We start from the raw sequence: 15694 nt of genomic DNA on the forward strand, positions 1-15694 counted from the left end.
AATAATGCCAATCTGATCCAGTGATGGAGCGGGTCTCGTATGTAGACCACTGACTTAATTAAATGCTAATGTTTGCCTGATGATGGAGTTTGAACCCAATACAGTGACCTCGGAGAGGGGAACATGGAACATTTAAGGCAATTAAACATGGAGGATGGATGATGGGAGAGAAAGAGTGAGAGAGAGAGAGAGAGAGAGAGAGAGAGAGAGAGAGAGTGAGTGAGTGAGTGAGTGAGTGAGTGAGTGAGTGAGTGAGTGAGTGAGTGATGTTGAGATGAGAATGAGATTTTATGATGGAAATAGTAAACATAGGAAGGGAAAGAGATGGATTGAGATGTACATAAAGAGGAGATTAGGAGGTGATCAGTCAAAAACAAAGCAAAAAGTAACACTGGAAATTTGGTAACACTTTACAATCGTTAACATTAGTTTATGCATTGGGTATCATGAACAAACAATTAACAACATAAAGGTTACAGAAATTATTAATCTTTGTTAATGTTAGTTAATAAAAATACAGTTGTTCATTGTTAGTTCATGGTGCATTAACTATTTAAAAAATGTATTACTCTATTTTAAAATTAAACCAAGATTAATGAATGCTGTACAAGTATTGTTGATTGTTAGTTCATATTAACTAAATTTAACTAATGTTAACAAATGGAACCTTATTGTAAAGTGTTACCTGAAATTTCTACTGTGCAGTGCATTGCATGTCCCCATCATGTTTTAATATATTGAATAACATATTAAACTATTTTAAGATATAAATCATTTTAGTTTCTTTCCTTTATTAACAATATCACAACTTGTACTTATGGGGTGAATTTTATATAGTTGCACCTCTTTATCTTGAGTCGATAATGCCATTTTTGCCTTGTCCCGGAGAGCTAACTTTAGAAAAACATTTATTTATATTATTATTATTATTAGAAATGTATGATGAAAAACTGGCAATTTGTTAAGAAATATTCCAGGTGTTTATTTAATTCTTTTTTTTCTTATTGAAATGCTTTAAACTAGAGCTTAAACGTAAGAGATTTAATGCCCATTGCACTGAATATGCAACCTATGGGAGGACTAGTTATTTCAATTAGTCAATCTCCCACTTAGACTTTGGGAAACGTTTAATGTTACTTGAATTGGTGCTATTTTAGTGCATTTCTATATTTATATTTTGGATGGCTTTGTTTGGAAAATGTTAATTAAGCATTATATTGTTAAATATTATTTTGATTTCTTTCCTAAAAAGGAAATAAATGCATTTTGACAAGAAAATAATTACATTTAGAGTCAAATTTCAGCACTTTCAAAATATGCGATTAATTACGATTAACTACGAAACATTATGCGATATAACTTTTTAATCGACTGACAGCACTACTTTACAGAAAACATGTTTTATTGCAGACCACAAATTAACATCCATGGAAGAAAATGAAGCCACAAATTGATAAGAGAGCATCCCCATGACAGTCGAAAAACATATTGGAAATATTTAATGTTAACAATGTTTATACTTCGGTATGGCAAGTTTTCAGAGCCCTCAGTGGGGTCTTTTAACACAATGTCAATTTGCTCTTCAAAAATCTGAACAAGCTAGGAACTGCTCGTTACCAGTACTGCTTTTTTGTGTGTGTGGAACGTTTTATGTGAAAGTAAGCAAAAGCAAATATTTTTGGCAACATATTTAAAGAAAATACAAAATGATGAAGTGAGTAAAGGTTTAAGACAGGACTCATTAAAGTCGGCAAGGGCATCTTCACTAAAATTACCCAATGCCTTATCAGAATTGCCTTCATCACCATTATAATGCAGCTTATTAGAATAGCCTTTGTAACAACAGAGACGGAGCGTGGGCTGCAGCAGAGCTGTATCCATTCTAAAACACCAAACATGTAGGAGGAAACAAAAGAGGTAGCTCCACCAACAAAACAAAGAACACTAGAATGAGCTTGGTAATGAAACATGGAGACAAACTGCTGTGTTCAAACTGGAATGTCTAAAAGTACCACGTCAAAGAGAGACAAAAGAGCAGACCACTTATGAATTATGCTGCCCGTGGATGGACTCAAGCTAACAAAAGATTGTTTTACATTACTATGAAGTTTTCGTGCTACCTTACTGATGTGCCACATGGCTGTTGAGGGCAGCAGTTAATTTATACACTGATCCGTGTCCTCATTGGGGGAAAAAACCTTCCTGGAATGTTGATGTGATCAATTTGTTGGACAAGTCATCCAAAAACAGACTACTCGATTTGTGAGGTCATCTGCTGTAGTATGTTTATCCAAATTAGCTTTATATAAATTTTTAGTGGCAAGCCAGTCTGATTGGTGTCCATTAAACAAGACCCTAAACCAGCCTAATTATACAGGGCTTCTGAAAGACCGCTTAGTTAAATAGTCATTCATACAACACATCGACTAGTCGGTTCTGAACATATTTACCTTTGTTCATCCTTAGTCAATACATCATCATTTTTACAGAAAACTTTCTCAAGAAGACTCAAGACTGTTCTGATGGAAAGGAAGGCAAGGACATACAAAAACACCACCTTGAGCAGCAGTAACATGACGGTCACACCGTTTCCGGATGTTCATTTCACAAGCCCTCTCCTTTATTGGAGCCTTAAAGACTAGGTTGTTTTAGCAGAAGGGAAAAATCAATATTCATGGCCTCTTCCAAGAAAACACAGTCTGAAAATGGACTTGGGAAACAAGAGCCTTTGAGAAACAGCAAATAGCTTTTCACACCAGATAATAAACACAGAGCACACTGGCTGGATTTGTGCAAATGCATGTGTGTGCGTGTGTCTCAGTATAGACCACTGCCATTACAACAATTCTGTGTTATTACAGCTAAAAAAATAAATAATAAAAAAACTTTGCAAAGTTTACAAAGCATTTTGCGAGATGTGAGATGTTCTCTCTTGAGAGAACCCAAGCCCTTGTCTTTAAGGATGCATTCTTTACTGTCATGAACGCCAAAAAGCAGCACTCATCCCCGCTATTCGCAACAAATCAAGCTAATTACAAAAGAAAAACAGCAATGAGGGATGTGCAGGTGAGACACTTGCAGAGTGCTTTAAGAAACCAGGGAAATAAATAAGGATTCTTGTCTCTCGTCAAACCCTCCTGAGATTATGGCTTTTTCACAAAACATGATTATTTCCAATTTTTTTATTTAATTTTTTTTTTTATTTTGCTGCATGCATGACCTTCATAACTTTTTATGCCATACAGAAACAACACTTTTTTATTATTCTTCCTATTTTACTTCAGAGGTGCAATTAAATATGTATGACACTTTGGGCAAAAAGAGAAAATTACATGTTGATTAAAAACTTGATCCAATTATTTGTTTTTTCTTCTGCCTACATTTTGCAATTTCATCCAATTTCTCCTCCTTCCACACAAAATAAATAAATAAGCCTAAAAATTTAATATTATTAAAGGTATCTTATTGGAGACATTTTAGGAGTATTTATCACCCGTGGCATCTTTTTTTTTTTTCTTCTCTAAATTGATCCCCTTTTCTACCCAATTTGACATGCTCAATTCCCACTACTTACTAGGTCCTCGTGGTGGCACGGTTACTCACCTCAAGCCGGGTGGCAGAGATCAAGTCTCAGTTGCCTCCAATTGTGAGACAGTCAATCCACGCATTTTATCATGTGACTCGTTGTGCATGACACAGCGGAGACTCGCTGCATGTGGCGGCTCATGCTATTCTCCACGATCCACACACAACTTGCCATGCGCCCCATTGAGACCGAGAACCACTAATAGCAACCACAAGGAGGTTACCCCATGTGATTCTACCCTCCCTAGCAACCGGCCAATTTGGCTGCTTAGGAGACCTGGATGGAGTCACTCAGCACACCCTGGATTTGAACTTGTGACTCCAGGGGTGGTAGTCAGCGTCAATACTCGCTGAGCTACCCAGGCCCCCATAACCCTTGGCATCTTAAATAGGTTGAGGAAATGTATAATTAAGGCCACATTTTGTCTGCTTCAAAAGACAGGTTCAAACATACAGTATGTTGTCAGTGCAGGATGTCAGATGCTTATCCACTGAAATCATCCAGTGGATCATTATGATAATATTGTTAGAATCCCCAGACACATGTGACGCCATATATAAACATGTAAGTCACAGTTAGGTTCAAAAGTGAGAACACACCTTTGACTAGTCTGTGATTGATTCTATTAAGGTATTTCTTGAAAAGCAATGACTAAAATAATCTGTAAATAACACATTTTCTGGGGGTTTTCTAGAGCTCTGCTGAATTATAAAATACACATTGCCAACTTTAACCAGAATTAATAATAGCAAACTGGGCTGAATCTTTCAAAGGCTAATCCTGTGTTAAAAGATTAAGATGGTTTAGAGATTGCATCTTGGTGAATCCATACTTTGAGGCTGCGTTGTAGATGTTTCAAAACAAATGTATAACGGAAAGGGTCAAATACTGCAAACTGTAAAGTGATCAAAAATGTGAGATTGTGTCGAAGATGTAGCCTGGCGGTTGGGGCACAATGCAAGTGGTGAAGCAAGTTCCCAGTTTATTGTTTCCTGTAGCTTAACTGGTGCTACTCGCAACACCAAGATCATGGGTTTGATTCCCAAGGAAACTAACTGATAAAAACATTGTTTTACCCTGGATGTACTGTATGTTACTTTGGATAAAAGCATCTGCCAAATGGATAAATGTAAAAATTTTACATTTTCCCAACTCTGTTCCCCAGTCTTCTCAAAATTTCCTGTCCTGTTTCTACTCTTCGGATCAAAAAGTGACAAGAGATAAATGACCAAAAGAAAAAAATAACAAAAACAAAACAAAACAAATCACTCCCAATCCTTAGAACAATATGAATCTGAGACAGATTTGCTCAAGTCCGAGACAAACAACCTTTCTCTAAAGACACAAGCCGAACTCATCAGTGATACACTGTGAAATCTATGGATTCAAAAGCATAGCTGTGCATTTTCTTCTCCTCATTCTGCAGTGTGTGCATTACCTTTGACACATTCCAGTTCAATGTAGGTATTACATAGTGCACATGAGGGTCACTCCTTGTAATATATTGCTAAGATTGGGTCATTAACATTACCGTCAGCAATACTCAGCAATATGGTCCACTACAGGCAAAGCTTTTACAGAGATACACATACACTGAAGAATGCATAATTGCTGGCATAATTAATTAATGAACATAAGAGCGACACTTTTCAAAACAACCAGTGCATCTCGACAATATTCTGAAGGAAAATGTAACACTGGGATTTAACATGGAAATTAACTGTTATGACCATGGACCCTGTCATGGAAATCTCTCAAATCCACAAATGATATGCGGGCTGTGACCGGTTACAATAGATAATTTAGGCTGGTACACAACAGCTCATTTAGAGGCCATGTGACTGTCTATCTAGCCAACATGAAACAGAAGCAGTTTGGCTCTCCCTATGCTGCCAGACTAATCACTGTCAGGGCATGAAACGCCTCACTAACACTGTATAATGCAATTACTCCGAGTCTGTGTGGCTCCCACTAAATCTAAACAAGTTGTCAAAGTGAAAAGTTTGTAATTTCCTTTCTTTCTTTTATTTTATCTCACGCTCTTGTTCCCTTCATGCTCTTACCCATCATTCCTGGCTTAGTTCGTGAGGCTTAGGGGGAAGGACTTAAAGGAAACATAAAAGGAAATATAAAAATCGTATTAGTCATAACCATAATTTAAGACCGAATTAAGTCAAAAATTTAGTTTTGTGGCTTTGAGTCCATGTCTATTTGCTGTGAAGCCATCTGCTTGGTAGTGCATGCCAAAAGGTTATCTTATCTGTCTCTGCCGGAAAGAAATATCAGAAATATTGATGACTCATCTTGAAAAAGACAGATTTTTGTCCAATGAAATGCTCTTAAATGAGAATGTACTTCCCCTTGATTTTAACAGCAACTGACTAGCAAGTAGTAAATCATGCATCATTTCTGTAAAGTAAACTAAAGCCTATCGGCAAAATGAAACCGGATTAGCCCTTCGATATATCAAGCTTCTTGTTTCAATAGGAAATCTGTCAAAAGAGCAAACAAAACTCCACTCATCAAGTGATTTCATGGAGTCTTTAATTTTGAAAAGTCTTGTACCTTTCTCTGTGTCATTTAAAGAAGTAGAATTATGTAGGATAGATCCAGGCGTGGTCTGTCAGTGGCAAAAATACGGTAAACAGCAACTTAAAAAAAAATCAATAGCTATTCACTCTGCACACTCCTAAAAAATAATCTGCACGCCCCTTTGTGAACCAGGTTTGCAAGCCCGATATGGATTCTAACACTCACAGACTTTTGTTAAACTGTCTCCAAGAATAACATAAACACAGTTCAAAGACTCGGGAACTCAAAAGTATAAAGATTATAACATTTCTAGCAGGTCTGTCTTTCCAGATCCTTCATGCCCTCAGTGTAATGGAAAGGTCAACATGATTCCTGCCTCTCACAGGGACAGTGCTGGCAGAGGAATTATTAATACAGATAGTAGTGGTGCACTGATCAGGAAAATTGAGGCCGATACCGATCTCTGATTTTTTTAACACTAAGAACGGCCAATACCGATTTTTTCTTTAAGTGCCCTTTGCCACAATTTTGCAAGTTATTTTCTGCAGTTATACATTTATGCCCCACACAGTAAATTTACAGTAACACTTTACAAAAAGTTTCCATTTGTTAAAAATTATTTAACAACATTACTGTCGTTAACATGAATTAATTAACAATGTTAGTTACAACATATACTAATGCATTTTTAAAATCAAAAGGTGTTTTAGTTAATGCACATTAATGCACTATGAACTAACAATGAACAACTGTATTTTTATTAAATAACATTATATTTAACCATATTGTTCACTGTTTGTTAATGATCCCTAATGCATTAACTAATGTTGAAGATGTTAAACCTTTTTATTAAGTGCTACCAAAATTACATTAAAATGACATTAATTGAGAATTGATAACATTTATTTGTATTGAAAACTGTTATGAATAGTTCTGTTCAAAAGGTCATTGTGACATACTGGCAACCAAAAAACATGAGAGCATCACACACAGCAGAGATACTTTCAAAAATAAGAAAAATATATCCATTACAAGCTCTAAAACTGCTCATTAATATCGATGATTTGTTTACTGTCTTTGGCATCTTGTTGTAACACAAATCACTAATTATTAATTAAATGTGTGAAGATGCAGTGCCGTTATTGAAGGTTAATCAGTTACATCTTTTATTAGTGGTATTGTGACCAACATTAATCTGATTAAAATTGGGATCCTCACAGAATAGCGCTGAGATGAGTGACTGATGAGATATTGAGAGCACCTGGAGAGCTGCATGTTTGATTGACACCGAAAGCGATCATGATCGCTCAAACAGTCTCTATCGCTCAACACAACATCTGATTGTCACGACTTACGATACATTTCAGATATGTATTTCCATGTTTATTTGATGTGAATTCATTTTTATACCCGTCAGCAGTATAGCGGTATCTATATCCTCTTCCTGCTCACTGTGCAACGAGTCACGGTAATGACTCTAGAAAATGTGCAACTTAATATTCATACCAGTGTAATTCTTACACATTTTTAAATACAAAACTGTATATTCATGTGAATTACAGCATGTCTGAAAGTTTACATTCATGAATGCTTAGAATAGCCAACAACTCGCCCTCCAAAGGCCAATCTGTCATGCTTCAAGGGCTGAGCAATCGCTCATTCATTAGAGGAGAAGTGTGTATGTGTGATTCCTTGCGTGCTGCAAAAAAGATCAGCCCTGATTCTAGGCATGACCGGCCGATTGCCGTTCACAGATTTAAGACGAATATCGGCCAATTTCGATCGGTGGCTAATTGAGCAGTGCACCCCTAGCAGATAGAGAGAAAGTGAGGGAGAGGAGATAATACAGAGGTCTCATCTACACCTAGGAGAGAACAAGAGGTTATCCTGAAGATATCCAATCAAGTAACAAAGAGAATATCAGGGTATGCTCTGTGCGTGAGACCAGGTGGGACCCGCATTCTCACCTGACACTAAGGCTTCCATAAATCACACCTAAACACAGCCCTGCACTCAGCACCTAATAACATAACTCGAATGCCACCCTATGAGAAAAGCGTCAATGACAGAAAAGAAAATGAACAGGACAGGGAATAAATGCACAGGAAAGAAAATTACAAAAATAGACAAAAAAGCACAGAAAAGAAAACGGACAAAAAATAAAGGAAAAGAAAACAACAGACATAGACAGGAAATGACAAAAAAGAGAAAGATAAAAAGTGCGATCAAAAACAGCGCTATTTCAGCTACTTTGCGTGTTTTTAAAGAAGATGCAGAATGTATACTGTGCTTCTTTATAACGGTTCGGATTTAAGCTTTGAAAGCTAATGTCAGGGGGAGAGTCCATGCTTTAGCATTTTAAGTAGTTTGAACTGACGTGATGTTGTCACCACAAAAGACAGCCAGGTGAAGGGATGAAAAGCCAAGGGATGAATAGGGACTTCAAAAAGTTGGGATCAGAGGTGAAAATAAAACACTATGATTGAGAAAATCTCCTTTAATGAGGATTCTAATCAAGGTCTTACTTTATCACACACCATGACCATGGGAGACCATGCAGTCATACCTAACAGGCAAAGTTTAAAGTGGTTTTAATTTCAAAATATTAATTTAAAAGTTGTAATGTTTTTTTTTTACTTTACAGTTTTCCCTGAGGTTCACATATAATGTTAGTATAGTAGTTAGTAAAGTTAATATAACATCATAATATAGTATTAAATGACCTTTTTCAACCCTGTCTCTTGAACTCAGTCTGAAACGCTTGATTTTCTGTGCTGTCCCCTTTAAGACTTCAATATACATGCCCACTGTTTTATGATAGATTAACATCTTTGAAGCGCACCCCCAACCATTTCACTGGTTTTGCTGCTTAAATACGGGATACTGGGGGTCCTAACATTGTTGTCCTTTGGAAGAAGCTAAATTCCCACAGCCAGGAATGTCACAACTTTTTTTAATCTTCCACGACATTCGCAATCTTTTTGTTAGTTAATTAACAACTACATCAATGATCCCTCTATGTGTAGCAATGGCTGCACCTGTCCAGCTACCATTCATTCTGACTGTGCGCCAATGGGCAGACCAAAGAGGCGTTGATCCCATACTATGGAGGTGGTCATGCATTAATCAAGGCCCCCAAGTGACCAAGTCAATGCTTGGTGTCAATAAATGCTCTTTTTGGATGGTTGTGGAAGTTTTGAGATCTGAAACTTACTGTATGTTTTTTTATAGTACAATAAACTCTTATATGTCAAAAGATCAAGGAAAATTTTATTCCTCATGAAATGACCCCTATAAAACCTGTAATTTAGTGTGTTTTGCAGCTCTGCAATGGTCATATTACCTTAGTAGGTGGTCCGTTGATGCTTTCTGGGATTAATCGGGATGCATTCGTGTTTACACTACAAATGCAATGTTGTCAAATGTGTCCTGACAACCTTCGAAAGTAGTTTGAGTGATCTACTCACAAGGCGCATTGGACCCCATTTAAACAATAAAACATACATTTCTCTCATTTATTCTATAATTCCCTCTCACCTTTCTATCTTCTACAGACTTCTATGAGCTGAAACAAAAGGCTCCCAAAAGGCTCAAAGTAAACAAATTCATTCATTAATGGGCGACGAATAGAGGCAGTACACACGCACACAGTCAAACCCCTCATCACACAGTGGTTAAGTACGTATTTTGACTCCTGTAGTCACATCTTGGGGAGACGTGTCTTGCTACTTGAGGTCTGCAAAGAGCTCAGCAGTGTCTTAGCAACAGTTGGCAGGGCAGAGCATGTTCTTTCATTACTGCTCTCTGCATAAGGCTTGGATGAAAGAGGAAAAAAAAACAAGCAGGAAAAAAATAAATAAAAAAATAAATAAAACAAATCGAAGAAAGTACAAGGTCATAGTCTGAATTTTCACCCTGTTTGATGGAATGATGTCAAACCCATTTACTTGTTCCTCAGCAGCACTGCCACACCCCTCTTTGCTCTCACTTTATTTCTCATTCTCTCCATCGATCTCTTGATTCCTGTCTGTGCTGTGCTATTGGTTACTTTTTAGAATCCAGTGTTGGACAGGGAGAAAAATAATGCATTGAAATTCACACAGAGCAAGATATAGACAGAGAGAATGGGAGAGAGTGGACAGAAAATGAGAGAGAGAGAGAGAGAGAGCGAGCGAGCGAATCGTGAAAAGAAAAGTGCAGTTAATAATGCAAAGATGAATCAGTTATGAAAAGGTCTCTTTTTTTTACAATTTCTTCAAATTAGAATCTTCAATTAGTCTGACCATCTGTATCTAAAGAGGTTTTTAATTACTTGAGCAGCTATATGGAAGCCACCATTGTACAACTCATCAGCTACAGAAGAATTATCCTCCATTCATTATTACTGCTTAGAGGCCACATACACACTTCAGGAGAATATGGTTGTCACTTCCCTTCTGAGCGCTTTATCCCATTCTGTACACAAAGAGTTTGGTCATCTATGTATGTGAGTGACAACCAAATTTACTCCAGAAAAATGTAGGTAGTGTGTACAGAATTTAATCGACAACCAGATGTTTATAACGTATAGAATCAATAACTAATTTGCTGTACACTAGTGCAATATTAGTTTGCTGGTATTCCTGGGGTAAAACAACAGATGCTTTCAATGCTATAGCTCATGCAATCAGAACAAAATTATTATTCTGAATCATAAGCACATGTGTAGGATATTACTTTCATAGGATCACTGTGAACTAGAATATCGGTTGACCTATATTTCGGCTTTAACGATTAATCGGTCCTGATAGTTGCTTTTTGGCACTTTTGGTTATCTGCAAAAGTCTGCCATAGTTGCAGATAGCTTTTTTTTTTAATTCCTCCATGTTTATTAATCTTTCATCATTGCAATATACATCCATATTTTTATCCTCACTTCAATGCATATTTTTTTTTTTTAGATGAACAAGTATCTCTTCAGAGTTGAAACTTGACATTGCGTCTTTTAAACTGCTCAACAAACTGTTCTTTCACCCATCAGCAGTACTTTTAATACTTAGTGTATGTAAACACACACTAGATGGATGTCTTTGACCATTTTGATTTGTTTACTGGAAACTGGATGTGTGTGTCTTGTGATGCAGTCATAAAAAAGTCAAGCTTTGCCAAGGAATTGTCATTTAAGGATATGGGGCAGTTAAAAACACTATTGGACCCTATTTAAGCAAGTAAACAGTTCCATCCATTATTATTTCAATTGTCATGGTTGTTTAATTGTTTATGGTATTGAAAAGCTGTCTACACCAGGCACATCCGTTGATGCAACGCAAAGCAGCAGATTGAGGCTGTCTACAATGAGCACGTCAACACAGACTTTCTAAAATGTTTCTTTGTGTTGTTGGTAATGAAAGTAGTAGCGCCAGAGCAAAATGGAACGGGACAACTGTTTATTGTTGCCGTGACACACCGCAACAGAAGCTTCCATGGTAAACAGCATCAGTGATTATAATGGGTTCTTCTTTTGCTTTTGACGCGATGTTAGTGTTAACAGTTGTGCTTGAGATGAAGTTTAATATATTTGTGCAATGTGTTGGATTTGCGTTATTTGTAAACCTTGACATTTAGTTTTATAATATTGTTGAGCTGGTTCATTCTCTTCTGATTGAGTTTAAAAAAAATGGCTCCATTCGGAACATCTAATCAGAACAGTGGGCATTTACGTTGAAGTTTTATGGAGGCGCTAAGGCCAAAACCGAGCAGAGGGTTAGAGACAGGGTACAAAATGGTAATATATTACTTAATTATGACTGTTTTTATGCAAAAACAACCAAAAAAAAAAACTATCAGTGGACCTCAGGGAACATAATAAAACTATATATATATATATATATATATATATATATATATATATATATATATATATATATATATATATATATATATAAGAGCATTTCATGACCACTCAATCATTTTCTAATTTCCTTAATCCAAGGTATGAGCAAGAGCAATATAAATCACCACTACTAAAGGTAGTGCTTGGGTCAAAATCTATTTGAAAATTTTGTCTATATATATTTAACTGCTATTTTTTTAAATTGCGTTCCTAACATCCAATTACCTGGATCTGGTATAATAGTTGACTATGCAGGGACTGACCTGTAGAACAGTTTGGATCTTGGCATAAACATCTGCCTGCTCATAGAGTTTGATCCCTTCCTGGACTCTTTTGGGAGAGACCACAATCTGCTGCAGGTGACTCAGAACCACGCTGTGAGCCTGGGCCACAGCATTTAACTTATCAAACAACAGCTCCAGCAGTTCCAGCAACAGCCTTAAGAGAGCAACAGAGAGAGAGAGAGAGAGAGAGAGAGAGAGAGAGAGAGAGAGAGAGACAGACAGAAAGAGAGAGAAAATATAAACAAATGTTATATTAAATATCGTCTCAACCTTTTGTAGATAATTTTGTGTTTTAATACAAAAGTGTTATAAATGTATTTATTCTGTTTATTACTGTTTTTTTTTGTTTTGTTTTTTTGTCTTGTTCTACTTGTTTAATGTTTAATGTTTAATTTTCTCTTGTTCATTTTGTCCCTGTTATTGCTTTTGCAATACAAAAACAATATTGCCATGTACTTTGAATTTAATTGAATGGAATTGAATTGAATGAGAGAGAACAATACATCAAAATGGATCTAAAGCAGGGGTAATAGCTCTTTATATACTTGTGAGGCATTTATGAATGATAACATTAAAGAATAAGCAAATTAATAATCAAGTTTTGGTCCTTTAAAGTGAAAATAATTTTCCTTAGCTCTTGCACAAACAAAAGTAATGACAAAGCACAATCAAGGCCTACAAAACAAACACAACAGTAAAGCCACATTCCCATCCTCTCTCCAACCTCAAGAGGTTTCTTAAGACAAACACACAATTGCAGTGAGTTTGGCTACCAAAACTAAGCGAAAATCAGTCCATTCTCTGTTTCTAATGAACATGACAGCAGCAGGGTGCTGACAGTCTCTCCCCATTGAGCAGCACCAGCTGTTCACCAACAACAATTAGCAGCATCTGTCAAACTCTCTTGGTCCACCAGGACAACACACATCTGTCAGACTAGAATCTGGGTAAGAGGAAGAGAGGTTGATAAATCTTTGGCCGATTTGGTTCTTGAGGGCGCTGAGAATCACCTGCTTGCATGTGAAGTGACTGAGACATGTAAACGACCATTCACAGTTCGTTTCGTTGTTACATGGCATTGTGTTACTACAATAATAGTAACACAGTGTCATTTAAATGATCCACATATCAGAGCTGCAGCAGAAGCATTTGAGCTCATAATGTTAAAGTGCTAGCCTGTTTCATTCTCCCTGTCTCTCCTCAACAGTTCACTGTCAATTTTAACTGTCTTGTCTAATGATAAAAATCAAAATATCATAAAACTAATACGTAAAACCATCTGCAAATCTCATTTAAACAGATGTAATAAACTAACCTCACACAACTTCAGCAGATCCAGCATCCTGTTCAACGCTTATAAATCTTCCTCTGAAGCACGTATTTTAATAGTAATTCTTACAAAGTTAAAGACAAGATTAGAGTGAAATTGAGTAAATATAGAGCTAAAAAAGAGTTTATGAATTTTTTTGTTTATATTATTTACTATTATTAAATAGTGTGATATATTGGCATTGTATTGGCCTATCAGCCACCCTGCTCTCTGGATATCGCATCGGCCATTAAAACACCCATATCGGTCAATCACTAATCATAACGCATGTTAAGCTTTTTTTTACAGAAGACTGGAAACAACCCATGACTCAGACTCAATATAAAGACGTATAATACAGAACAAAACATTTTCTTACACACTGACATCCTCCATACCAGCATTTTGTTTCCATTCCGTTGCAGCTGTTGTTGAACACAAATTGTTTTTGAAAAAATCCCTGCATTGGGGTCAGGTGAACTGAAACAGGCCAAATTATACAGGGCTTCCTTAAGACTAATACTCTCACTGAGTACTTTATTAAGAACACCTGTACACCTACTTATAAAGTACTAAAAAAAATATTATTGGTGCAGACGGGCTGGTTTGAGTATTTCTGTAACTGCTGATCTCTGGTATTTTCACTCACAACAGTCTCTAGAGAGTTTACTGAGAATGGTGCCAAAAACAAAAAAGATCCAGTGGGTGGCAGTTCTGTGGACAGAAATGGTTTGTTGATGAGAGGTCAACGGGAGAATGACCGAAGAGCTGACAGAAAGGCTATGGTAACTCAGATAACCACTCTGTACAATTGCAGTGAGCAGAATAGCATCTCAGAATGCACAACACTTCAAACCTTGAGGCTAATGGGCTACAACAGCAGAAGACCACATCAGGCACTTTATTAGGACCACAATGTTCCTAATAAAGTGCTCAGTAAGTGTAAGTGTAAGTAAGTTGACTTGTCATTCAGGCAACCCACCGACTAGTTGATTATAAATATATTTTGCATGTGCCTATTTCATAAACACATTGCAGAAAGGCCACCAAACCTTGACTGCACTCCAACCACTAAAACAAGCATACATCTTAACACGCATCCTAAAGGGGGATTGCAAAATGTTGATAATTCAGTATGGCTTTACAGAGTTGCGCTAAATTGTATTTATGTGTAACAATCCACAGCTGTTACACATAAACCATAAGGTGCACGTTCCACTGTGAACTCTAATGCAAGAGTGACTTCCACTTTCTGGTGAGGTTTCCATAGAAACAGAGCCCTACCTCAACTTCCAAGCTATGGTTAATAATAGGGCTTCATTCTTACACAGGACATATGAACATTTTCTTGTGTGATAAACTATAGCAAAAGAAGAAACACAGACCAATAAACAAGGAACAGATCTACAGTTTAATCTGCTGTGTGGAATCAGCAGTGTTGTGTGTGTACAATCAAAGTCATTATATTTTCTGAAATATTAGTGTACTTGTCTTTAGAGAATTTTTCACACAACCTCTTAGCAATGCTCTTGCAATCAAACAGAAAGGGGGGGGGCATTTATTTAATTAAGGCAAGCAATCAAAAGTTAGTTGATATTCTCTCACACACTGAAGCACACACATCATAGAGAGGAGTGAAGGACAAACATTAAAATGCAAAGAATAGCTGTAAAAAAAATAAACAATTGAGAGATCATTTCTGCCTTGGGTAAAAAGTGTTTCCTTAAGAGCCTTCATTATCTGTCTTTTCTTCCCTTGCTTTTGTTTTTCGCTTTTATGGATTATACCATTTCTCGAATGAGGGAGGTATAAATGCCATATGAGAAATGAGAGCATTGATCCACCAAGTCATCATCGGGTAAAGGGAGGGAGAGACAGCCCAAGAAAGAAAGAAAACAATGGAAACCAATCACACTTCAATACGAATGCTGTACAGAGCAGTTCCTTTTAGAGGGACATCTAGATCTAAAATGACTGTCACTGACCATTTTTATTATTCAAGAGAATATGAAATCAAAATCTACCCATTTTACATCATTTGTAAAATAGTCCCTGTGGATCATCTGGTAGTGCATGGTGCAAGCAATGCCAATGTCCTTGGTTCAACTCTT

The 15694-nt window shown here is 36.7% G+C and overlaps 1 protein-coding gene across 1 annotated transcript in view; it reads right to left on the reverse strand.

Moving 5' to 3' along the window:
• exoc4 (exocyst complex component 4) overlaps window positions 1-15694 on the reverse strand; it is a 160396-nt gene that overhangs the window by 125027 nt on the left and 19675 nt on the right. The window contains exon 7 of the mRNA XM_052118956.1: window positions 12254-12428. Within this exon, the coding sequence (XP_051974916.1) occupies window positions 12254-12428 (175 nt within the window). The remainder of the gene's footprint in view (window positions 1-12253; window positions 12429-15694) is intronic.

This window comes from Xyrauchen texanus, chromosome 45, assembly GCF_025860055.1.
Source record: "Xyrauchen texanus isolate HMW12.3.18 chromosome 45, RBS_HiC_50CHRs, whole genome shotgun sequence".
Taxonomy (NCBI): domain Eukaryota; kingdom Metazoa; phylum Chordata; class Actinopteri; order Cypriniformes; family Catostomidae; genus Xyrauchen; species Xyrauchen texanus.